This window comes from Rhinoraja longicauda, chromosome 8 (genome assembly GCF_053455715.1).
Source record: "Rhinoraja longicauda isolate Sanriku21f chromosome 8, sRhiLon1.1, whole genome shotgun sequence".
NCBI lineage: Eukaryota > Metazoa > Chordata > Chondrichthyes > Rajiformes > Arhynchobatidae > Rhinoraja > Rhinoraja longicauda.
This window is the reverse complement of record NC_135960.1, coordinates 56,425,819-56,453,653: the sequence shown is the minus strand read 5'-3', so window position 1 is coordinate 56,453,653 and position 27,835 is coordinate 56,425,819. Positions and strand designations below refer to the sequence as shown.

Below are 27,835 nucleotides of genomic sequence, written 5' to 3'. Positions count from 1 at the left end.
TTCCTGCCTTCTCCCCATACCCCCTCACTCCGCTATCCTTAAGAGCTCTATCCAGCTCTCTCTTGAAAGCATCCAACGAACTGGCCTCCACTGCCTTCTGAGGCAGAGAATTCCACACCTTCACCACTCTCTGACTGAAAAAGTTCTTCCTCATCTCCGTTCTTGTCTCCGTTTTGGACACTTGTCGTTAGATGAGTACATCTATGGGCATAACGGACTGGGAGGAGCCAGAACTAGGTGTTATATCTTGGAGACCCAGGGACTGGGAGGAGTTAGACACCGGGAGCTTGAAGAGATACAATTCTTACCAGACCTGCTGCTGACCAACGATGAGAGCTGTGGTCAGACGGGGAGAACAGAACACCAGCTGTGACTTGAATGCGAAATAAGTATAGCCTGGTATATTCATCTTTGTGTTTTGTACAACTACTTCAATAAACAACTAAATAAACTGAAAATACGTTTGGAAAATCTCTTAGTTTGCATCAAGTTCACTCCCACTCCCTGTGAAGTAATGGCAATTGGAAAGGAATTTATTGGAAAAGACTGAAGTTGCCATTACAGAAAGTGTGAGGTGATGCATTTTGGAAAGTCAAGCAGTAGTAGGATGTATATTGTAAATGGTAGGCCATGAAGGAATGTAAATGAACACAGGGAACTTGGGATTCAAGTCCATAGTTCCCTAATAGTGGCAACATGTTAGGGTGATAGGGTGATTATAGATGGCATATATCATGTTTGCCTTGGTCGGTCAATGCATAGATATAAAGCAAGGACATTATGCTTCAACTCTACAAAGTACTGTTTAAAGGGAGGAAAAATAGTTTTAAAGGAAATCTGAAGGGAAGTGATTTTACACAAAGGGTGGTTGATGTTTGGAACTTGCTGCCAGCGGAACTAGTGTAGTCAGATACACTCACTACAATTAAGAGCCACTGAATTAGGCAAGGTATAGAAAGATAAGGACCTAATGTGGGAAAATGGGATTAGTACAGATGGGCAACAGCATGGAAGTGGTGAGCCAAAGGGCCCATTTCTGTGCTGTTCGACTCTGACTATGACTGAATGATTACATGACTCTATTTCTGCGTCTATTATATAAGATGGGAGGTTTAGTCTTTTCATTATTATTGTCATGTGTACCATGGTACAGTGAAAAGCTTTTTGTTGTGTGCTATCCAGTCAAAGAAAAGACGATACATGAATACAATCGTCATCCACAGTATATAGATACAGGATAAGGGGTAAAAGGCTTAATGCAAGACTAGACCTAGTGGACCCGTTGGGCCCAAACCTCTCCTGCATTGGTGCAGCACCCTCCCCTCTACTCCCCCCTCCCCCTCCCCCTCCCCTCCCTCCCTCCTTCCCCCTGCCCCCTCCCTCTCTCCCCCTCCCCTCCACACTCCACTGCTCCCTCCCCTCCCCACTCCACCCCCTCCCCTCCCCCACACTTCCTCCCCCTCAACCCCCCTTATCCCCCTCCTAACCCTCCTCCCTACCTCTTTCTCCCCCCTCCCTCCACCCCCCTCCCTCCACCCCCCTCCCTCCATCCCCTTCCCCTCCCCTCCCTTCACCTCCCCCCTTCCCCCTCCCCTCCCTTTCCCTCCCCCCTTCCCCCCATCTCCCCCACCCCTCCCTTCCCCTCCCCCTCCCCCCCACTCCATTCCCCTCAACCCCCTTATCACCCCCCTCCCTCCTCCCCCTCCCTCGGCCTCCCTCCATCCCCCCGTTTACCCCCCATCCCCCCCTTTCCTCCTCCCTCCCTCCCTCCCTCCCTCCCTCCCTCCCTCCCTCCCTCCCTCCCTCCCTCCCTCTCTCCCTCCCTCCCTAGGAGATAGATTTAAACTTTAAAATGTGAATAATTAAAAAAATATAGCACCAATTTCAATGAAACTTCTTCCATTAGCACCAAAGGGACGACGGTGAGTAAGGTGGGCCTAAAATTGTCGCACTATCATGTACCGTTTTGGCTGTAGTTCAGGAACAAACAAACAAACAAACGAGAGTTTTAGTATATAAATAAACTGAAAAGGTTGGATTAAAGATAGTACAAAGGTGTCCAATAAGGTTGATGGGAGGTTAGGACCGTGCTCTAGCAGGTGACAGGACGTATCATTTGCCTGATAACAGCTGGGAAGAAACTATCCCTGAGTCTGGAGGTTTGCATTTTCAAACTTCAAACCTCTTGCCTGATGGGAGAGGGGAGAAGATGGAAGGTATGCTGGTGGACTTGTCGAGGTAACGTGAAGTGTAAATGGAGTCCATGGAAGGGAGAACCTCCCATAGACTAAGGATATATTCCTAATCCCCCAATCTGCCTCATTGTGGCCCTTGCACAATTTTTATCAGCATTTTCTCTCTGGCAATAGTACTATATTGTGCACTTTGTTTTCTTTGACATTTTGCACTATCGGTTGTGGAAGCATATGGTTTGATTGTACTCATGTATAGTATGCCTTGTAGCATTCAAATAGTTTTTCACTATGTGTGACAATAATAATCCAATATTGATACTCCTGGTTGGCCTCCTTTCGTATATCCTCTATAGATATGTACGTCATATCTCGCACCGTCTTTTTCGTCTTCCACTCTTCTGCTTTCTGAACTACAGCGCCTCAATTGTATCTGGGTTTTCAGTCCACCGATGCCCCTGCCCCAGCCCATGTCTGTAATCTCAAGCCCTGCAACCCTTTTGAGATTTCTGCTAATTCTGATTTTCATCAATCCATAATTGTGTTGGTGTTGGGGAGAGATGGGAGGGGTCTGTTAGTGGTTACCTAAAATTGGAGAATTCAATGTAGTCACCGTTGGGTTGCAAGCCACCCAAGTGGAATATGAGGTGCCGTTCCTCCAGTTTGCGCAAAAATAATGAAGGATAGAAAGTCATGGTAATAACAATAGTGAGCTTGTGAGAGAAAATAAAAAATCAAAATGCAAAGAATAAGACATGGAGAAAAAAATGGAGAATGTATAAATGAGCAAGAAGACAGTTACCCATGACCCATTCTATGTGATAGCATAAGATAATTAATGAATAATTCATCTGTTGATGGCATAATATCTTCAGGTTTTTTGCTGTGTTTTGGATACAGGTGATGGTACAACAATTTCCCAACGTGAGGCAGAATTTCTGGAGCTGAAAGATGTGTTTGCTGTGAAGATGAAACGTCGACGATCAATGAAACAGCATAATGGAGGAACTCTGTTAGGAATTGCCATCTTTGTGTGTGTTAACAAGGGGCAAAATAAGCTCAAACACCTTGTTATTCATCTAAGCAACTTAAGTGAAGACCATTGCAACATTTGGTTTAAATATCTAAAAGATCTTCAGAATGGTAAGTGATGAAGTATAGTATGACAATGATCTGCTTAATTTCCAGTTACATAGAGATTTGACCCTCTTTTTCAACAAAAAGTGCGATACTATGCACACACCATCAAAGCAGAAGGGAATCACGAGTCATTTAAATCTGTTTCTTACTGTTTTGTCATAAGGTATAATTTCTTGACAATTATCATTAATGCAAGAAAGACTGCTATATTCAAAACCTTTATAGTGAGTGTAAGATGTTTACTATTGTGATTTTTATATTAAGGTCAATATGTACTACAGTAAACCCTCGCAATTACGGACCTCTATATTACGGATTTCTGTTATAGCAGGCACAGGCATCTGTTTATCGTGGCGGTTTGTGAGCGAACCGTTGCTCTGCGTTGGGCAGCAGAAAGGCGGCGTCGGGGAGAGAGCGAGCAACAAGACATTGATGAGCATTGCATTGGGCACGGGTTTGCAGCGGCTGCCGCTAAGCGAGGTCCCGGGGTGTTGGATATAGACGCAGCAGGTGCCATTGCACCTTTATCGCCCTGGCAAAGGGTGCCTCAGATGCCTGGTAATGACCGGGGGCTCCGTTGCACCACCCCCCACTTCTGCAAGGTTTCCTAATGAACTGGCGCCATGTGGCATGCTTCTGGTTGTGGGAGAGGAGAGAGTCGAGCAGCATGAAGGCGGCGTGAGTACTGGGCCCATCTCTGGCGCACCAGGCTCTACGGCTCCACTGCTTATGAATGCCTGCTGCCGCTGGTTTAACCCCCCCCGATGCTGCATTTCTTCCAACCCAGTCTTGCGTTAAACTAATTAATATTTACCCCCAACATTCCATCTCCCTCCCCGTGATCCATTTAAGTGATCTGTTAATGTTACTGTACATTAAAAATTGGCTTACAGATTGCAGTCTGGATTTGGTCACTGCTACTGGAATCTCTGTCATTCATCACCAAAGGTGATGCTAAACTTCATAAGGAAACCTTTTATTGATAGAATATAAAATGTAGAACAGAAAGTGGCCATTCAGTTGTTTGCACTTGTGCTAGAGCTATTCAGGAGCACTTCCTGTTTGGCTTAATTTCTTTTTCATTTTCTGAAATTTAACTTGTATTCTTTTGAATTTCACTGTTGAATCTGCTTCTACTTATTTTGAAGCAAATGGGGGAAGGGGAGGGCGTGTGAGATGACTTTACTTAAAATTAGAGAATTCATTTTAAGTAACATAGAGCCCCCCCCCCCCCTCTACCTTGCCCCCTCCCTCCACCCAAGTCGTCTTACCAGTTCTCCACATTGTTTCTCTTGAGATCACTCCTTCTTAGCCAACAATGGATCTAGCAAGTACTGCCCTGCCTGAGGTAATTTGTGGCTGGCCCAGATTGGTCCTGGTCTTTTTATGCCACCTGTGTTTCACGCAGGTATCAGAAGCATTTGACGGGATACTGATTGAGAATGATCAGCCATGATCACATTGAATGGCGGTGGTGGCTCGAAGGGCCGAATGGCCTTCTCCTGCACCTATTGTCTATTGCCTTGTCTAAAAATAGCAACGGATTGGAAATTCTCACTTAGCAAATACAGGGAGGTATAATATAAGAAAATAACTGCAGATGCTGGTACAAATCAAAGGTATTTATTCACAAAGTGCTGGAGTAACTCAGCAGGTCGGGCAGCATCTCAGGAGAGAAGGAATGGGTGACGTTTCGGATCGAGACCCTTCTTCAGACTGATGTCGGGGGGGGGGGGGCGGGACAAAGGAAGGATGTAGGTGGAGACAGGAAGATAGAGGGAGATCTGGGAAGGAGGAGGGGAAGAGAGGGACAGAGGAACTATCTAAAGTTGGAGAAATCGATGTTCATACCAAGGGGCTGCAAACTGCCCAGGCGAAATATGAGGTGCACAGGGAGGTATAAAGCAGGTAATGTAAAATGGATTTATATGATGTGCAGAAAGCAAAATAAAAATTAGGATGTACAGATGAGATTAATTAAAAATTGAATGAAAGAAAAAGTAAATTAAAAAATATATATTTGGGGGGGGGGGGTTACAAGACTTCCCACGTTATTATTATTTCCGAAATCCTAACTTATTGAAAGTTCACTCAGACTATAATTAATTTTTGTTAACTTTATTTTAGAAAGTGGACCTGCAGGCATATGGAGCAAGTTTATGCTGTGCATTTATTTGCATGTAATTCCTGTTGGTAGCAGCATACCTGGCGAAGGAGCAGGGTATCACTGATTTGTACCTCTGTGATTGCCAGAAGTGTCTATCCTTTCTGCCACATGTTAATAGTGTGGACTAATGGCCCTACTGTTATTATCGCAAAATCTGGGTCGTTAAGTAGGCTGGCTTTATTGGGCAATTTAGTAAGTTTTTTTGCACATCATTAAGTTCAATTAACTGCTGTTACCTATTTACTTAAACAGTTGAGTGCCTTTGAGTTCTGTCTGACCCTTTTATTTCAATTGCTCTTAATTGCAAATTGTATCAGCATGCACAACACAAAAGTATATGTTAGCATAGGGCAGAGTTGTTTTATTGCTTTACAGCGTGTGTGGAATCGGATTACCACTCAAAATGGCAGAACCCACATTTACTGAAATACATTTTCATACCTCACTGTACAATCATTAAATCTTTTCCATATCTGTTTTAAATGCCCTGGGAATAGTTGGTTGAAATTGACAGCCTTCGCTTTCTAACTGCTCATTATAGGGTAATACAGCAAGGAAGCTCTCCGGCCCAATTTGTCACCCATCTAAGCTAGTTCCATTTGCCCACTTTTGATCCAAATCTCTCTAAATCTTTCCTATCCCTGTACCTGTCCAAATATATTTTCAATGTTATTGTACCAACCTTAACCATATCCTCTTGCACCTTACTCTATAAGCATACCACCCTTTGAGGAAAAAGTTGTCCCTTAGGTTCCTGCTAAGACTATCCCCACTCATCTTAAACCTATGTCCTCCAGTTCTTTATGTCCCCTCTTCTCAGTGAAAAAGACTGTGCATTCACCCTACCTGTGCCCCTCATGGTTTTATATACATCTATAAGGTCAACCCTCAGTCTCCTACATTGCAATAAATAAAGTCACAGCCTGCCTTACCTTTCCCTATAACTCAGTCCCCTAGTCCTGGCAACATCCTTGTAAATGTTGTCTGCACTATTTCCAGTTCAATGACATCTTTCCTCTAGCAAGGTAACGAAAACTGAACACAATACTCCCAAGTGCAGCTCACCAACGTCTTGTACAACTGCAACATACCATCCCAATATCTATCCTGATTGATAAAGGCCATTGTGCCAAAAGCCTCCTTCACCACCTTAACCACCAATTACGCCACTTTCAGGGAACTACTTACCTCCTAGGTCACTTTGTTGTACAATACTCCCCACTGTGAAAATCCTAACCTGATTTGACTTCCAAAAATGCAACATCTCGTACTTATCTGAATTAAACTCCATTTGTCATTCCATGGCCCACTTACCCACTTATCAAGATACCGGTGTAATTTTTAATCACTTTTTTCACAATCCATGATACCGCCCATTTTAGTATCATAGGGTGATACTATGGATCGTATGGATAGTATGGATAGGGTCACAGTTTTAAATACTTGGGAGTCCGCATCACAGAGGATCTGACATGGGCAACACACATTGCCGCACTGGTGGGTAAGGCAAAGCAGCGCCTTTACCACCTTAGACAGCTGAGGAAATTCAGAGTGTCTCTGAGGATCCTTCATTGCTTCTACTCTGGGGCTGTAGAGAGCATCCTGTCCGGCAACATTACAGTCTGGTTTGGGAACAGCTCTGCCCAGGACAGGATGGCCCTGCAGAGAGTAGTTCGTTCGGCAGAACGCACCATGGGAACTACACTCGTCCCCCTGCAGGACCTATACATCAGGAGGTGCAGATCCAGAGCAAGCAAGATCACGAGGGACCCCTGCCACCCCAGTAACGGACTGTTCCAGATGCTACGATCAGGCAAACGCCTCCGCTGACACGCTGTGAAAATGGAGAGGATGAGACGGAGTTTCTTCCCACAGGCCATCAGGACTGTCAACTTTTATAACTCGAGAGACTAAATTTTTGTCTACACTATAGTAACTTATTAACTTTATTTATATGGTGTAACTGTAATTCTTTTTTGTGCACAATCCGCAGGCATTGCCACTTTCATGTCACTGCACATCGTGTATGTGTATGTGACAAATAAACTTGACTTGACTTGACATCTCCAGACTCACTAGCTGTGCTTTGTACATTTTCATCTAAATCGTTGATGTATATGATATACAATGGGACCAAAAGTTACGGGCCTCCAGTTCAATAAATAGCCTTCCACCTTTACCCTTGACTTCTCACCATTACGTTTCCAATTAGCTAGCACTCCCTCGATCCCATGCATGTTGAAAATTTTATGCAGCTTTCATCAGCTGTTCACCAAATACCTATGGTCAATTGATATGTATCTACATAAATTGTTACTTGTTAAATTGTCAATGCGGCTCCCATCATTTAGTATGATTAGAGATTTTGGTCTCAAATTTTACTTGCTTACTTAAAAAAAATTTTTTTTAATATCACTGCCTTATCTAGCATAGGCTGTATTTCAGCAGCTATAAAATACTTTGTAATATCTTGAATACTTGAGAAATACTCTGCAAGCATCGTATGTGTTGGAAACAACTGCAAATGCCAGATAGACACAAAATGCTGGAATAACTTAGCAGGACAGGCAGCATCTCTGGATAGAAGTAATGGGTGACGTCTCGGGTCGAGACCCTTCTTCAGACATAGAGAATCAGGGGAGAGGGAGACAGAGAGATAAGAAAGGGTAAGGAAGGGTAAACTTGGTTATTGATGTAACATAATGAATAAGGAGAAGTTGCAGGGCACAGAATTGTATTATATAATGGGACCAAAATGGTTGCAGATTGAGAATAATATCATACTTTATCATATATTTTAATTCATGCAAAGGGCAATTGAGTATTTTGATGAATAAAATGAATAAATTCTTGGAAGACAGAATAGGGGTTAGTTACGATAGCTCTGAAATTAACACATTGGCATGTAACAGTACAGAAATCGGGAAGAGAAAATCTTACAAAAGAAAAACCAAACCTATATAAAACTTCATTCCAAAGTTAATCCAAATAGTGCAAAATCTACTATAAAACTAAAACTGTGCAAGTCTAAAAGGTTGGCAGCTTCACCAGTTGAAAGCATTTTGCAAAGTTAGATTTGGTTAACTCGGGCAAACATTACGATTATTTTTGCAGATTGATTTGATTTAACTGTCATTGGAAAAATAATAGTGGCTTCTTAAACTGCAAAATTTAAATTGATTTAGTTAAAATTATACTAATATGCCTTTATAGAACATTTATGATGGATTCTTATTTAATACAAATGTGTAATAAGAGACTTCATACAAAGGTGAACTGTACTCTTAGTTTTCAAGATGATTTGCCATTTAACATGACCTGTGATTTGTATTCATTTTATTTATCATTATAATAGAAAATATTACTGCTTGAGTTCTACAGAAAATATGGTACAGTGTAAATTGTACCAAAAATATGGTACAATGTAAATTGAGTGTGCAGAGGTCAGAACTGAGGTAATTGGTGAAAACAGAGTAAAACATTTAATTATTAATAGTTTATTTCCTTTTAAACTTTTTATTGAACATCTTGAAAATGTATAAATATGATATTCTGCTGTGACCTGAAATTTGTTTTCAATTTTTACTTTCTGAAAGGCCTGTGGATTAAACAGCAATTAGGAAGGCTTTAAAGTTTATAGGAGGATAGTGGGAGTTAGATTTTGCACCATGTTTCATTGTAATATTTATGGAGTCTCAGGGCAATCACTCTGTCTTTGTTTTTTATTGTTTTCATACCTTTGACAACTGCTGCGTATGCGGATGAAGACACTTATGAGACAAATGGGTGTGTTCAGTGCAGTCATGCACAATCTTTCATTGATTGTTATATATTAACTGGCCAGTTTTACATTACCTGTCTCGAAGTTAACCTGTCATTCTTTGTAACCTTGGATACATTCTAATCCGGCTTGGCTTTGTTTATTTAGATCCATAACACTTTATAAAGTAATGGAGTAAATGTGAAAATGTCTGAGATTTATGTACATTTGCTTATTCAGTTTTAGTCTACGGTACAAAGTGTGATTGAGAAAAGGGTGTAAAGAGAGGCACAGATGTGAAGCTGAAAGTTGAGTCTCTGCTGGTCTGTCAGTCTTTGTTTTCTGGCACCCTGATTAACCCTCAGTTTTCATGGTTCAACAGCTCTCCCGTAGATCAAGTTTAAACTAGTATGTATTTGTAACGTAGCTCTTGAAGGAACAGTTGGTCATTCATTATAGGCTGCTATTTTTCGCAAAGGGAGAAGTAATGGTGAAAGCTAAATTTTGAACTGTAAACTAATGCAGCCAATATTCCAAAATGCAGGCACAAAGCATGTGGATTTTCCAATTCACCTTGCTTTTTCTAAACAAAAAGTAATATATGCTTTGCCTTTGTCATCCCTTTTGATAGCACTGAAATGTCTTCTATTAAATGTACTTTGCCAGTTCTACATTGTTGTGTAGTTGCAAACTATTGAGGTAGCATTTAGAATTTTCTAAGAGGTCTACTGTTTAATATGAGAGATAAAGTATAGAGATTGAGCACTCATTGCTTCACTTAAACCTTGCAACTTGTGTTTAATGTCCCAAACCTATACATGCATTTAGAATATATATATTTTAAATGGAGGGAGACCACAGAAAAACTGCTCCATATAGGTATTGCGGTATTTCTGGTGCAATTCCCAAGACACGTTTCATTTTGTGTGTTTTATACCATGCTTTTGAATTGTAGTTTCTTATCACATGAAAGAAAATCTTTGCATATGCCTATTGACAGCATCGTCTGGAAATTAGTGTGAGGGATATTTTTTAGGTCATTTTTCTTAATATGGGGTTCGGGGAGCGAGACGACACACTGGGTTTTAAGATCATATGCGACAGAAGAGGTATTCTTCAAAGTAGATTTTTGATGCAGTATTCTGATTATTGAATGCAACATTAAAAACATCTTGTGTAGGAAAGAACTGCAGATGCTGGTTTAAATCGAAGGTAGACACAAAATGCAGGCAGCATCTCGGGAGAGAAGGAATGGGTGACGTTTTGGGTCAAGACCCTTCTAAGACATTAAAAGCATGTTGCTATATGTAAAACAGCTTCTAACATTTAATTGCATTTTTAAAAATTATGTAGCTTGGGCTGTGCATAGTCTCTGATTAGATCAGCCATGATCTTATGGAATGCCACACAGGCTTGAGAAGTCAGCTAGCATACTGCTGCTCCTGTTTCTTACATTATTCTGAAATGGAAGATTGTGTGTTCAGGTATTGATTTAGAAATGGCATGTTAATTCTGCATTATGGGAGGGCTGTATTGTTGGCAGTGTTATCTTTCAGATGAGATGTTACGAACCAATCATTTTATGTGGAGTTAAAAAAATAATTGCCAAAGAGCTCCCCCAGTGGTATGACCGACATTTGTCCCTCGACCAAAGTCACTGAAAAGGCAGATTAATTGGTCGTTTGATTTGTTGCACTTGGGACTTGAATGTGCACAAATGGGCACCTGGACGATGGTATTAAAGACTTCATATCTAATTAATATAAAAATGAAACCAATAATTGTTTTTCCACAGCCTCAGTAATGACCGAGTGTCAGGTGATGCTATTCAGAGATCCCATCATTCAATTATGTGGGCAGTCTTGAAAAGAAGGCAAAGCTGGGGTGAATCTTTATTTTCCACAAAAACTGCTAAGCTTTTTTCAATTTCTATCAGTCTCAAGAATTCAGTAACATTTGAAAGTTATTGCTTTGAAATAAATGTTTAAAATGATTGAGTTTTTTTGAAAATAATATAAATTAATTGAAGCTATAAAAATGCAATGATAATTAAAATGTTACATGCAAAAGTATAATTCAAATAAACTTAGCTTCCTTTGAATCCACAGGCTTAGAATCCCCAGTGAAATCAACGGGGTCTCAATCCTTATGCCAAGTCTTATCTGGCATGGGATCAGAGTGTTGATACTCCAGCAGAGTGCTGGGGAATCCCAGCAAGACTGAGCTCTCCATGAAGAGTTCAGTGGCAGAGTGTAGTGAGAATTCTGTATTGTACCCTGTGTGCATGGCCTATGACCATTCTTTACATTGACTAGCGTTCAGATGATGCGATCAAGTGCCCAAAGGTCTGAAGCAAATAATGAAGTAAAAGATCGTGAGGATGAATATTTGGTAGAAAGCCAAACTCTTCAATGCTTTCACAGGAGGACGATCCCAAGGATCAATGGTTTGGATTTGGTTGTGCGAGATCTGCCACTCACATTTGCTGATCACATTCTCCAAAGCTTGAAACTTACTAGGTATTATCTACATATAAAATCTTGACAGCTGAGACAGTTTTGAGCAGAACAGCAAGGCTCATGCGTCTCATGGGCTTTGCGTTTCTTTGCTGTCGATATCAGCTTTTCTCGGTGTCGCTGACATTTACTATTTACTTGCTATTAAACGCCAGCGTTGTCTTGATCACTGAAAACAAAATCCAGGATGTGAGCCACTTGCTGACAGTCACTACTTATGTGGCTTATTCAGATGAGTTTTTGGTCAATGGCCACCCCAAATTGTTGATGGTAATGATTTGGCAATGATGAAGTTGCTGAATTGTTGAAAGCTAATGATTAGAGTCTAGAGCTGCTTATTGCCTGGCCATTGGTATTGGTTTATTACTAGTCTTGCTATTGGTTTATCACATTTACTGAATCCAATGGAAAAACCTGGTTTTATGTGGTATTCAGGTAAATCATACTGTGCTTATAATCAAATTATATGCGAGTACACAACGTTGTGCAAAAGGAGAAAGGGAACAAAATGCAGAAAATAGTATTACAGTTACAGAGAAAATGCTGATTATAAAACAAAGTACAAGGGCTAACCCTGAACAGGATCCGCACCCTCCATGCAAGAACAGCCCATTACCTGCACAAGTGGGGGATGACAGACAGCCCTGCTTGCGACTGTGGATATCCAGACCAGACTATCCCACACATCATGAATGACTGCTCACTGAGGCTTTTCCCTGGTGGCATCAAGGCCATCCACCCAGCAACTGATTCTGCCCTGGCCTGGATGTCTACCCATGACCTCCAACTTTAGGCTGTGCACGCCATATGCAAGAAGAAGATTGAAAAGATGGAAAATTTAAGCTTTTTTAATGTTTGAATATATGCATAGTTTAATTTTTTCATACTTTCTTGAACTCTTACTCTTCCTCTTCCTGTACCTGGTTTAAAGGAAGAATTATTTTGTGCAACTGATATTTTGTGGGCTTGATTTTTGGCAGACTAGAAACTAATTTTATCAACCGAGGGAAAAGTTCCACAGGAGATCCAAGCGATGACTTTTTCTCTTTTGCCTCCAGTTTCAAATCTCAACCATGACCCTGGCATATACATATCTATGCCCTCTCATTATAGTAAAGGGTGATTATAGAATTGGTTATTTCGTCTCTTCTATCATCTTCCTTTGCTCATTAGCAAGTATAACTGGCTTCAATGTCATTCTGGTGTCAAATTCCAATAAATACTGCTCTGAAGAAATTGGTGAAATGTATACGTCATTTTCATTGTAAAGTGCAACTGAAAACTTGCCTAGTGAAATGAAGCCGAATGATTAATCCACAGGAACTAATTTCAATTTTAAAAAAAACCTCAAGTTTGAATTGAAGTTAATTCAGTGAGGAAATCAACTTCAAATTAAAGTTAATAAACTTGATGTGTGGTGTCCTTGAGGAAGAATGACCATAATATGTTAGAATTCATCATTAAGATGGAAAGTAAAGTAATTCAGTCTGAAACGGTGAACTTAAATCTAAGCATATGAAACTACAAAGATATGGGATGTGAATTAGCTTCAAGAGATGTATTGGGGAGCTTCATTGAAGGACATGATTGTACATGACAATAACTGACAAGGAACAATTGCAGAGCTGCCACAGTTACACCTTTCTGAAGCAAACCTACAAAAAGAAGAGGAAACTAACCATGGCTAACAAAAGAAGTTAAGAATAGTATCAAATGCAAAATAATATGACGTTGGTAGAAAAAGAGGTTTGGGAGTGGATTTGAAATCAGCAAAAATGGACTAAGAGATTGATTAAGGGAGGAAAAATAGAACACGAGTGTAAGTATGTGAGGAACATAAAAGTGGACTGTAAAAACCTCCATGAGTATTTAAAATATTTCTAAGAAGGTAAATATAAGTTCCTTACTGTCAAAAACAAACAAAATTTAATGGGGAATACTTTGGTGTAGATTTCATGGAAAAGAACATAAATAACTTCCCCAAAATGCTTGGGACTGCAATGTCTAATAGGAGAAATTAAAGGAAATTATTATTATTAAAAGCTTAGTGCTGTGCAAAGGGCTGAAAGCTGATATATCCCCAGGGCCTGCTAATCTGGATCCAAAACACTGAAAGGTAGCCCTGAAAATAGTGGATGCATTGATAGTAATCTTCCAAAATTCTGTAGATCATCGAATGGCTCCTGAAGGGTATCAAACATAAACCCACTCTTGAGAAAAGGTGAGAAAACAGATATTGATGGTCTATTTTATGCAATATCAATAGTGAGATCAATGCTATGCAATATGAAGAAAGTGGTAACAACAATTGGAAAATATCAGCAGGATTACATGAAGCCAAAGTGGATTCACAAGAATGAAATCATAAGAGGCAAACCTGCTTGAAATTCTTTTATTGTGAAACAACAAATTATTTTTACTGCAAGTGGTAGGCATTGTAGATCAGTAAACAATAAAGTGCACAATGATAGTAATTTTACAGCTATAATGTTTCCTGGCAATTAATGGGCTATTGCTTTATTGTCTAGACCTATTACTGTAACTGGTACACATAACCAGCTGAGGATTCACAAGTCAAACGATTCATGGCTCAAAGTGATAAACAAAAGAAAAAATGGCAGTTTCCATGGTGAGCAGAATGGCTTGGGACTCTTGGCAACCACCAATTACAGGAAAAAACCTGAAAGTGACTTGGATTTGCATGATCTGCACATACTTAAGGAAGTTTGAACAAAAGACTTGATATTCAAGTTTGGAGTTTCAACATTTCCCATTCGAGTTGCATTTTTAAGACAAAAGGATGTCTGGGAGCTGCCAGAAGAAAGCTTGGGTCTGGAGAAGGATTCAGATCCAAAATATCATCTGTCCATTCCCTCTGCAGATGCTGCCTGATCCGCTGAGTTCCTCCAGCACTTTGTGTTTTGGCCAGTTTGGATCTTATGTGCATAATTAACATGCATTATTCTCAATTCATGAACAATTGGAAATAATGTGATATACACTCAGATGGGGTCAGGAGTATTTCTCAGTTCAAACACACTAAGCAATCGTTTTAATGTAAAGAAGTTTAAAAAAATCCATTGATGCTGTAACTAAGTGAAATTGATCTGCAATATTAATGCTTGGCATATAAAAGAATCTCTGCAGCTCAGATATTTTACATGTGTATTTTGTCAACAAAGAAAAATTAATGCAAGGTGACCATGGAATTTTTGATTTTCCAAATAGGTGCTTATTTGGACAGATTAGAGCGTTGCCATGAAGTAAGAAATCAGAGATGGATTTACCTGCAGTTCAATATAAAACACAATCAAATATATGTATTGTGCCATATGCATATTCTAAATGTTGTATGTAGGATCTCTATTTGCAAAAATAAAACTATTACTGTTAAACTAATATAAAATAAACTCTAATGGAATTTGGGCTAATTATTTTGTTTTATTTAATTCACAGGATTTTTTCCAAATAGACCAAAGTCACTAAAAGTTATTATCAACCCCAATAGTCACAAAAAAGAAGCTAAACAAGTCTACCATGAACATGTTGCACCTCTTTTCAAGCTGGCTGATATCAGGACAGACATCACCAGTAAGTAAGCGAGATTTTTATTTGTATATTAGATGTTTAAGTTTATTTTTGGCAATTGGAACCATTCATTAACGTTTTGGTTAAATGCAACATGACAAACTGAATGGATTGCATATGTTTATGACATTGAATTCGAATTGGATTTATATATTTCTTGATTTAAAAAATACACATACAAAATGATTAACACCATCAATACTGTGAGATATGCGTTCTCTGTTGATTCACGACATCTAGTAGTCTAGTTGCAAAATGCACAAATGTATGAAGCACAGTTAACTCCAACACAAGGTTTATTCTCTTCATTCAAGGGATCATCTCAGTTGCCTCTCTGTATCTTTCTATAAACATTGTTAGTCTTATGAGAGTCCTTAAAGGAATAACGGCTTTAAACAACAACTATAGTGCTACACATTTTTTAATAAAAAGGATAAATCTGAATTTACATTTATAAAATGTTTACAGATTTAAGCATTTTAGTTTGTTCATTACCAATAATCTGTAAAATAACGATGTGCTACCTGCACTATGCCCGTGCATTATCCTTGTGATGTTGGAGCATGATCATTCATCAACTATATCACAGGTCATTTCCACTTCACCAATTTGGCACACACTTAAGTAATTTCTTTGCATCTCTCAGTCTAAGGTGCTATGCTCACGGCTATTGCATGCTAGGAATAAGTGGTCAATGTGAACTTCATGGACCAATGCCAATTTCCTCAAATAAATCTAACTTCCTTACACCGTTGTTAAGGGATATGATATAATTGGGATTACGGAGAAATGGCTCCAGGATGACCAAGGCTGGGAGCTCAATATGCAGGGGTACTCAATATTCAGGAAGGATAGATAGAAAGGAAGAGGAGGTGCAGTGGCATTGCTGGTTAAAGAGGTGATTAATGCAATAGTAAGGAGAGGCATTAGCTTGGATGCTGTAGAATCTGTATGGGTAGAACTGCGAAATAGCCAAGGGCAGAAAACGCTTTTTGGAGTTGTATACAGACCACCAAACAGCAGTAGGGAGGTTGGGGATAGCATCAAACAGGAAATTAGGGATGCGCGTAGCAAAGGTACAACAGTTATCATGGATGACTTTAATCTACCAATATATAGAGGAACCAACTAGGGGGCAGGCCATCCTGGACTGGGTATTGTGTAATGAGGAAGGATTAGTTAACAATCTTGTTGTGCAAAGCCCCTTGGGCAACGCTAACCATAATATGGTGGAATTCTGCATTAAGATGGAGAGTGACACGGTTAATTCAGAGACTAGGGTCCTGAACTTAAAGAAAGGAGACTTTGACAGTATGAGATGGAAATTGGCTAAGATAGACTGGCAAATGGTACTTAAAGGGTTGATGGTGGAGAAGCAAGGCAAAGATTTAAGGATTGCATGGATGAACTCCAAAAACTATTCATCCCTGTCTGGCGAAAAAATACAATGGGGAAGGCGGCTCAACCGTGGCTAATGAGGGAAATTAAGGATAGTGTTAAATCCAAGGAATAGGCATCTAAATTGGCCAAAGGAAGCAGCAAACCGGAGGACTGGGAGAAATTTAGAATTCAACAGGAGAGGACAAAGGGGTTAATTAAGAGGGGGGAAAATAGAGCATGAAAGAAAGCTTGCGGAGAATATAAAAACTAACTGTAAAAGCTTCTTTAGATATGTGAAGACGAAAAGATTAGTGAAGACAAATGGTAGGTCTCTTACAGTCAGAAACAGGTGAATTTATAATAGGAATCAAGTAAATGGCAGACCAGTTAAACGAGTACTTTGGTTCTGCCTTCTCTAAGGGAGACACAAACAATCTCCCAGAAATACTAGGGGACCGAGGATCTTGAGGGAGGGAGGAACTGAAGGGAATCCACATTAGTCGGGAAATGGTGTTAGGTAAACTGTTGGGACTGAAGGCAGATAAATCCCCACCCAGGGCCTGATGGTCTGCATCCGAGTACAAAGGAGGTGGCCCTAGAAATCGTGGATGCATTGGTGATCATTTTCCAATGTTCTCTCGACTCTGGAGTTGTAGCATTTCATTTTGAAGGCCAGCGTGAAAAGTTGATTCATGTGTTGAGTTAGCAGTATTGTTTGAAAAAACTGCCTACATGTCTGTTTATGCTATAAAATGCAGAAGAAAAGTGCCATCACAATCTTTGCAATGATACTGATCCTTCTGTGTTTCAGTTTTTGCTTAATTAATGCAGTATTCAGTTATCCCTCTATGTAACTAAATTATGTTTACAGGTTTTTCAGGCATACCACAAGATCCATGAATTGATTTTTTTTCTTTCTATCATTCCAAACCCAAATTTTTGAAAAATGATCGAAATAGTTGGATTGCACAATAACATTACTTTGAATATTAAGTTGTATATTTTGGTTAAAAGAATGCAGTCTTTAATGTTTACATTTTATTTTCAAATTGTAATCGTACTATTGATGTTGGATAATGTCAGATATGTCAGTATTCTGCTGAGCAGTTTTATTTACTGTGCCACATATGCTGCAGTGGAGTTCATTGTTTTTAGGTGCCTTCATTCAATTTCTTTAAATGTTCACTGCTCCCCCTACAGTTGTATTGAATAATATACACTGGAGTATTTTGTTGTTATTTTGTGGTGCAGACGGACTGTCTGGCAATTAACTGAAACTCCATTTTGCAATTAAGTGTTTTTCTTTCCTTTGTTTAGTCTAAAAAATAAAGAACTATTGCTAAGCCCACATATTATAATTTTAAAATGAGGTAATCCAGTTGCCCATTAGATTACGTGCATTTTTAAGAGCACTTTATAAGGAGAAGTCGTTATAAACCATCTCTGGAATCTTCATGGAATTCTTTCAAATAATTTTCTGGACGAATTTAATGTATGTTTAATATAATGCATTGCTGAAATTATGACCAGAAGCACACTGGTACCGGGAAACAGACAAGCATGAAAGATTAATGCAATCTTGCAGATAATGATGCACATTCTTACACAAAAAATCCATCTGCAAGTGTCATGTCAGTCATCAGAAATCTTTGATGGGTAGGTACAGCTGGGCCGTCTCTTCTGGCAAAGCTGCCCTAGAAAATGCTAAATGTAGTTATGATGCTTAGTGCCATCTGCAGCATGCCAGCTCATCCCTACTTCATTGGCATTTAGAATGCCACATAGGGCATAAGCAGTGGAGATGGCAATTTGGAGTGACAGATTTCAACCCTCTGGAGACTCTGGTGGGTAGTTTTGCCACCTTCCCTCTACTTTCATATGATGATGTTGCTGGTTGTTTTCTTATAGTTCATTCAAAGTAATTTTGCTATATTACATTAATTATAAGATGACAACCTTAAAAACAAAACTGAACAAAATGAAATGATAGTGTGGAAAGGGTAATGATAAATAATTAGAAGATTCTATACAGGCATATTCAATTTTGGTAAAATCAGTACTATCAGTACTATCTAATTATATGTCTTCATTGCTTTTTCCCCTTAATTATAAAAGACTTTCGAGTAAAATTTGCCTTTTATAGCCTTGCCATATGTTCATACATATGCCGACCACATTCAGCAATCCCAGTTTAAAAAAAAAAATGATGTCAAATCCTTAGATAATATTTTTCTGTGCCTGACCTTATTTTGTTTTGCAGTTACAGAGTACGAAGGACATGGGTTTTTGGTTCTGAAGGAATGTGATATTCAAGAATTTGATGGGTATGTTCTCCTTGAAGCACTGCAAAATATTTGTTGAACTTTGTCTGTAATGAGTTTCTCCTCAAAGTTCTACTTCAAAAGCTTTTTGATATTAAGTCAGCAAGGCCATTGCTGAATAATACTAATCAGACGTTTGCAATTTGAAGACACAAGAAACTACAGATACTGGAAATATTGGAACTACCTCGCAGTGCCAGAGACCCGGGTTTGAGCCTGGCCGTGGGTGCTGTCTGTGTGGAGTTTGTTTATTCTCCCTGTGACCATGTGAGGGTGCCCCAGTTTCTTCCTACATCCCAGATATTCCAGTTTATAGGTTAATTGGCCTCCATAAATTGCTTCTATTGTGTATGGAGCGGTTGAGAAAGTGGGATATCATAGAACTAATTTGAATGGGTGATTAGTGGCCAGTTTGGACTCCGTGGGCCAAAGGTCCTGTTCCATGCTTTATCTCTAAGCTAAAACTCAGTGGGTCAGACAGCTTCTGTGGAAGGAATGGGCAGATGCTGTTTCAGGTCAGGTCCTTTCAGACTGATGGAATAGAGGGGGAGAAAGCTGGAAAAGAGAGATGGGGATGGGACAATGTCTTGCAAGTGGTTGCAGATGGGGGGAGAAGTTGGTAATTGGCAGATGGGTGGAGATAGTGACAAAGGCTAGAGGTGAAAAGGAGACATAAGGGTATCAGATAATAATTAGATATAGCTCTTAGGGCTAACGGAATCAAGGAATATGGGAAGAAAGCAGGAACGGGGTGCTAATTTTGGATGATCATATTGAATGGCGGTGCTGGTTTGAAGGACCGAATGGCCTACTCCTGCACCTATTTTCTATGTTTCTTAAAGGAAAGAAGATGTAAAGCCTGTGGGAGGGGTATGGATAGAAGGGAACTGGGGGAAATGGGATGAAAAGATGGAAGAGAGCATATATGCGAAGGAGAAGTGTGACTGGGGTGGTGTGAGATGTGGGTGCGCACTGGGGTAGGGGAGGGCAGGTGTAAGGAAAAGAGAAGGAGGGTATTATTTGAAAATGGAGAATTCAATGTTCATATATTGGGTTGTATAAGAAAATAACTGCAGATGCTGGTACAAATCGAAGGTATTTATTTCACAAAATGCTGGAGCCACTCAGCAGGTCAGGCAGCATCTCAGGAGAGAAGGAATGGGTGACGTTTCGGGTCGAGAGCCTTCTTCAGACTGCAGTCACAAAGCATTTTGTGAAATATATTGGGTTGTAAGCTGCTAAAGCAGAATATGAGGTGCTGTTCTTCCATTTTGTGTGTGGCCTCACTCTGGCATTGGACGAGGCCAAAGATAGAAAGGTCGCTCTGGGAAGCGGAGTTAAAATGGTTAGCAACCGGTAACTCCAGAAAACCTTGGTGGGCAGAATATAATTTTTCAGTGAAAAGGTTGAACTGAATATGTCTGGAGAGCCTCTTCTAATAATTGTTGTACATTTTTCATGTTACAGTTTGATTTAGTTCACTTTGACTTTTAAATATGTTTTCAAATAATAAAGGGAGTAAAGAAAAATTACCTTGACAAAAACTGACGTGCAGGAAAGATTTGGTTTAGTGCAATGTAAATGGATTAGTTAATAATCTATTACTTAAGGTGCTTTTAAGGAAAATTGATTGTGAAATGATAGAATTTTATATCAGAATTGAAAGTGTTTGTTCAATCTGAAACTGGGGTCTTAAGTGAAGCAAGGCGATGTACAAAGCAACAAGGCCTGAAGTGGCCATGGAAAATTGGGAAACTTCATTAAAAGCTATAATAGTAAACAAACAATGTGTAGCATTTAAAGAATTAATACATAACATAACAAATATATATCCCTTTTGAGGCAAAAATATCTCAACCGGTAAATTTGCCCTGCCAAAGTAAAAGCTGTAGCAGATCGAAAGAAAAGTCTTATCATGTCAAAAGGAGCCATAGTTTGACCATAAGGAACATTTCAGATTTCAGCAAAAGGAGAACCAGGATAACAAAAATAAAGTACAGGAGTAATCTGTTGAATAAACATTAAAATAACCAGACTACAAAAACTGCTTGGGATATAGATAGAAAGGATGAAAATAGCAAATAAAAAACTATGTGTGCCTTACACACTGAGACAGGAGAAATAACAACTAAGGTGGCAGAAAAACTGTGAATATATATTTGTCTGTCATCATGGAATCTCTTGAAAATAGTGGTGGAGGGTAAACAGGGAACTAAAAGAAATTAGCATTACTAAAAATGTATCATTGGAAAAGTGGTTATGTCTGCCGTGCTGAAATATTCCTAGAGCCTAATGACCTTTGACAGAGGTACATGGGCTGTCATCTTCCAAAGTTCCATCAACTCTAAAATATTTCAAAAAAGATTGGAAGGTAGCAAATGTAATTCTGCTGTTTCCGATAGAAGAGACAGAGAAAATGGGGGACAAGCAACTGGATAGCCTGGCGTCAGAGGTGAAAATGTGAGAAATTATTATTGCAAAAATAGTAGTAGGATTCTTAGAAATTAACATTAGGTTGGCAAGAGTTCACATGGATTTATGGAAGGGAAATTATGTTTGACGGACATGTTAGGCCTTCAATAGAGGTCACACAAGAGGTGGTTGAATAAAATTAAAGCAGATGGGAATGGAGGTAACATATTGACATGCTGAGGGTTGGTTATTGGACCGAAGACAGAATAAGAATCAGATGATTTACAGGTTGGATGCTCATAGTTATATATAAGTGTTTTGGATAAGGGAACCAAGTATTTTAGATCAAGTTTGCAGATAGTACAAAACTGGGCAACATTGTAGGTTGGAGGAGGATACAATGCAACTTCAGAGGCAATTGATATATATAAATTAAATGAACAGCAAGAAAATCATGATAGAGCATAACCTAGAACTTGGAGATCATCCACTTTGGCAAAACAAAGTTGAAAAGTAGAGAATATCTTTTTTTTAAAATTTATAGGAGATGTAAAGGTATTGATATCCAGAGTGCTCCGAATGTCTTTGTACAATAATCACTGACAACTATCACTGAGGCTAAATCATAATTTATGAATTCAAACCGTATGATGGCATATATTACCAGTAGGTTTGGGTACAAGAGTGAAGAAGTCATGTTGCAATTATACATGTATGACTTAAACTGTATGAATGGAGACACATCTCTGACACCTGATTAAGCCATCTATCTGTGGTAGATAAGTTACTGGAGGAGATTCTGAGGAATAAGATATACGTGCATTTGGAAAGACGTTGTTTAGGGATAGTGAGCGCGGCTTTGTGTCTCATGAATATAAACTTTATAAGATCATCTCTCAGTCTCCTATGCTCCAAGGAATAAAGTCCTAACCTGGCCAACCTCTGCCCATAGCTCAGGCCCTTAAGTCCTGGCAACATTCTCATACGTCTTCCCTGCACTCCTCCCAGCTTAAGGGGATTTAATGTTATCTTGGTGACTGCAGCTACAGTGACTGTAATTTTAATTTTCAAATTACATTGAAACTGTAATTTTCATTTTGAAAATCAGCTTCACCAAAGCCTTATCTGCTTTTTGGGCAATTGTTTGGACCCTAATATGGTGCACATGGTTCATTTCCCTGGTCAGTGGTTTGACTTAGTGTATAAGCACCTGAAATACGACCTGTTGAAAACCAATCACTTATGCAATTCTTTTTCAAGTAAAACAGAAGGATTTTTATTAGTCAATCTTTGACCTAGAAGGAGAGGGGCCCATTCCCGACACCAGGTGCAGATCACACATTCTTTTCAAGTATTACAAATACCACATTATTATACACACTTTGTGGTAAGGTACAGCATTTTAATCTAATGTACAAACACTTACTTCTCAGCCAATTAGGTACAGATACATTCATGATCAATTATTTCTTGAAGGGGTCCTACCTTATCAGTGTATCTGATGACTGTGATGGTCTCCTGGTCAGGTTTCTTCTTGAGTATGTTGCTGCTCTAACTACACCTTGGATTGCTCAGGCAATATCGTTGTGAGAACGAGTTGAGCTATTTCTGCTACTACCCTTAGGCTACCCTCTTTTATCTCCATACACACTAACATGGGTTGTTTCATCTGGCATCTCGCTGTAGTGATGAGCATGTTATGAGCAAAGAATGTATTTTCACTCAATGTTATACTGTGGAATCAGCATGCCTCTTTCCTTGTCCTGTGCCAGTAAGTCTTATTAGAAATATTACTGCAAAAAGATGAATGTACTAAATGCAAAATCCACCATCCTCTATTGACCAAATAGAGGCAGCAGATACATATCGTTGTTCTCTGTGAATGGGCATGGATTAATGGCTTGTGCTGATTCTTCTATGGTTTTATTCTCCATATTGCCAAGATTCAGACAATTGAATCATATGGAGTGTGTTTTTCCACAACAGTATTGACATAATGATCCTGGACATTTATGCCAACTTTTATTATGGTTGGCTCACCATGTACAAGTTAATCTAAAAGTATTTAATCTTAAACAAAGGAAACCAGATGGAAGAAATACTGATAAATTGCTCAACTACCAGTGTAGAAGTATCCAGAGCCAAAGGGTTTAATCTGATCTTCAACACATTGATATTAAGTCTCTGATTTAATATCAAGAGTGACCACTCACTGTGTTCAGATAATCATCAACCTAATCTTTCCAGTCGCTTTGAGCTGGTCCGGGTCAGATGCTATTAGATCGGTGCATTTTTCACTTTGCATTCTATAAAATAGTCGTCTTCATCTTTTTTTTGCTGTCTTTGCACATCTGGAAGAATACTTCAATGTGTACATTGTGGTTTCAAACATGTCCTTAATAAAGTCACTATTCAGTCATTCTCAAATTGATATGGTTTGCAGGGTGATTTGGTGAGGCTTCCAGTTACCAGTGTAGTAGATTCAATAGCTTCCACCATTTATGCTGTATATTGAATGTGTGACCCTACTTTAAGCCTTGCCTTCCACTTTTTAACCATTGTAGAATGTGGTGCGAATTAATTAGGCAAGTGAATTGAAATCCAATAACCACATTTTGGTTTAAAACTAATGATCATGCTATATAAACTGAAATATGATTGGAAACAATCCTTCATGGAGTCTAAAAATACTAAATGCTGGTTAAGCGATACAATGTCAAGGAATGCTACTGACCTGAAAATGTTAAATTCAATGTTGTATTCAAACGGATGTGATATGTGCACCTTATCAAGTATATGAAGTGTTGTTTCTTGAGTTTATATTGGAGTTTTGTGAAACAATTTTAGAAATGAGATGGAGAATCAAAGTGATGGGCAACTGAAAGTTTGGACAAGATTACATTTAAAGTTGAAAGAAGTAGATCATATTTGTCTTCACATCCCCCTGTAAGGGCATATGTGTAATTCTTCTTATTCAAAAAAATTATTATAATGCCTCCACAACAATTTTTTGTGTTTTTCCTTTTGGTGTTTAGAGTGGTGTGTGTGGGCGGTGATGGAACGGCCAGTGAGGTTGCTCGTGCCTTACTGCTCCGAGCGCAGATTGATGCTGGGAAGGACGTGGATTCCAACTTCACGCCTGTCAGAGCACCACTTCCTCTCGGCATAATACCAGCAGGTGGGCTTGCAAAATGCTGACTCATCTGGATATGCATCTGTTCATATTCTGTTTATCATCCTTTCATAATTTAAGTTAAACGACTAGCATTTATTATATTGAGGTGTGTGTGTGCTTGCTTGCATGTAGTTTTGTCTATATATATATGCGCATGTGTGTTTATATATAGTTACACATTATTAAGCGCATGTGTTGGGAGGTAATAAATGATAAGGATTGAAATAATTGATTATTGGTGAATAATTTTTTTTAAAGTATATATTTGTTATTGTTATTTTCTATATTTGTCAATTTCCTAAAGCATCTCATTATTGTGAACTTACATTTGAAGAACATAGAATCTGATTTTTTTTTCACAGCGTATTACAGGAACTGTCTTGTATTAGATCATCAAACTACATCGTGCTTAATCAAAGATTCAAGAGATTATTTCATGTAAAGGTCCAAAGGATAACATTGAATATCAAGGGACACTTTTGTACCTGAAACATTGAGGTTCATGGATCAATTGTACCCAGAATCCATGGCAACAGTAATTCTACAGTAATTATATTTCTAAAAACAAAACATATGAGATTCCATAGTATTTCACTAGAATTTATTTTTGCCAAGATTACCGAGGAACTGTTCAGTTTTGTATGATGAAATATTGCAGTGGGGTGCATACAGTCTTAAAGAAATGCTGTCTTGATCATTTTTGATGGTAATGTTTTTCTGTGGTTGGTTTTGTTACAGATGGGAAAGATGGGAATGAAAGGGTGGTGTATCTTATGGAAATTCCAGTTTCAACAGCAATTTGTGTATTTCATGCTGATTAATGTATATTTTCACTCTTAAAATGAATTAAGATACCTGTCTAATATATTTGATTAAGCAGGTTATTCTGAGAAAAACAATCAGGCTATTAAGTAGACATTTAAAAAAAAATCGTGGTTTGTATTTGACTCTATTTGGCTCACAACCTGTACCTGCTGTTGATGCATGTATAAGTTAAACTCCCAAAGACATACAGGTTTGTAGATTAATTGGCTTTGTAAAATTGGCCCTAGTGTGTAGGGAGTGGATGAGAAAGTTGGATAACATGGAAGTATTGTAAATGGGAGATCAGTGGTCAGTCTGGACTCAGTGGGCCGAAGGGTCTATTTCTATGCTGTATCTCACATTATTTTAAACTGAAGTAAACCCTGATTTGAATGATATCTAGAAAACTGAAATGAAAGTATATTCTAAATGACAAGGCCTTGTATAGTAAGTGCTGCTATGGGGACAGGCTGGACCAAGCCCATTCCATGTAACTGAGGAAACCTTAGACAGATGGCAAAGCCACTCCTCGAGCTTTGTCATCTGTCAAAGCTGTCAAGCTTGTTCAAACCGTACGAAAGTCAGAGATGTAAGGAAGCATTCAACAACTATTAAAATTCAAAGATCAAATGGAAAAAAAATCATGCCCTAGAAATATTTAATGGAGACTTTTAAATATTTTTTAACTTTATGGGCAACACTGATAATTTAAGAAAATAAATTACTATTACTTTTCATACTTGCAAGCATAAAAACTCCATTGAAATTAATAAGTTTGCTCGATCTAACCTGGTGCAGAGTTGAGCAGTTCACCAGCAAATTGTTTTGTAATTCCAGTACGTTTGTACTCTACAAGGACGGGTTACACCTAAACTGGAGGAACACCAATATCTTTGCAAGGTGGATTGCTAGTGCTATTCTGGAGGGATAAAAAAGAGGTGGGGGGCTGTTGCATTACTGATCAGGGAGAAGATCACAGCTGCACTTTGTGAATTTACCTTGGAGGGTTCATCAAGTGAGGACATATGGGTAAAATTTGGGTGTAAGAAAGGTGAAGCCACTATTAATTGGATTGTAGACCTCCCACTATCCAACAGGATCTTGGGATCAGAAACATTTGGAAGTCATGTTGCAGCTGTATAAAACTTTAGTTAGGCCACAGTTGGAGTAGTGTGTGAGTTCTAGTTACCACATTACAGGAAGGATGTGGTGACTTTGGAGATGGTACAAAAAAGGTTCTCCAGATGTTGCCTGTACTGGAGAGTATTAGCTATAAGAAGAAGTTGGACAAGTTTGGATTCTTTTTTTCCAGCTGAGGAGCAACCTGATAAAAGTATATAAAATTGAAAGGCATAGAAAGGCACCAGTTCATCTCCATTAACAACTGTAAATCCCCCACCGCTCCCCTCCCCCAAGGTGTCCCCCAAGGCTCAGTCCTTGGCCCCCTCCTCTTCATCCTCTACCTGTTCCCCCTTGGTCAATTAATCCGCCGTCATGGTCTCAACTTCCACTGCTTCGCCGATGATATCCAGCTCCTCATCTCCACCAAGTCAATCTCCTCCACCACACACTCTACACTGACAAACTGCATTACTGAAATAAAATCTTGGCTTCAATCAAACTTCCTCAAACTCAATTGCAACAAATCTGAAATCATCATCATTGGTCCAAAAATGCTCACCAAATCCACCCAAAACTTCATCCTCAACATTGATGGTCTCCCAGTATCCACCTCACCTCACATCCGGAATCTTGGAATCATCCTTGATCAAACCTTCTCCTTCGACAAACACATCAAACACATCACAAAGACAGCCTTCTTCCACCTCAAAAACATTGCCCGTCTCCGTCCATCCCTCTCCTCCACAGCTGCAGAAACCCTCATCCACGCCTTCATCACCTCCCGTCTGGACTACTGCAACAGCCTCCTCTATGGCGCACCCTCAAAAATCATCAATAAACTTCAATACATTCAAAACTCCGCTGCCCGTCTACTCACACACACCTCGATCCGTGACCATATCACCCCCGTCCTTTATAAACTCCACTGGCTCCCCATCCCCCAGAGAATCCAGTACAAAATCCTCCTCATAACCTACAAAGCCCTCCATAACCTGGCCCCATCCTACCTGACCGACCTCCTCCACAGGCACACTCCCACCTGCACCCTCCGCTCTGCCGCTGCCAATCTCCTATCCCCCCACATCCGGACTAAACTCAGATCCTGGGGGGACAGGGCTTTCTCCATCGCTGCTCGCACCCCATGGAACTCACTACCCCAAACCGTTAGAGGCTCCCCCACACTCACCACATTCAAAACATCGCTGAAGTCTCACCTGTTCAGTACTGCCTTCAACCACTGAAGGTCACCTCACCTTCT

The 27,835-nt window shown here is 39.3% G+C and overlaps 1 protein-coding gene across 1 annotated transcript in view; it reads left to right on the top strand.

The window, feature by feature from the left end:
- cerkl (CERK like autophagy regulator) overlaps positions 1 to 27,835 on the top strand; it is a 94,985-nt gene that overhangs the window by 34,045 nt on the left and 33,105 nt on the right. Inside the window, exons 2-5 of the mRNA XM_078404033.1 lie at positions 3,093 to 3,335; positions 15,232 to 15,366; positions 19,004 to 19,067; positions 24,512 to 24,654. Of these exons, the coding sequence (XP_078260159.1) occupies positions 3,093 to 3,335; positions 15,232 to 15,366; positions 19,004 to 19,067; positions 24,512 to 24,654 (585 nt within the window). The remainder of the gene's footprint in view (positions 1 to 3,092; positions 3,336 to 15,231; positions 15,367 to 19,003; positions 19,068 to 24,511; positions 24,655 to 27,835) is intronic.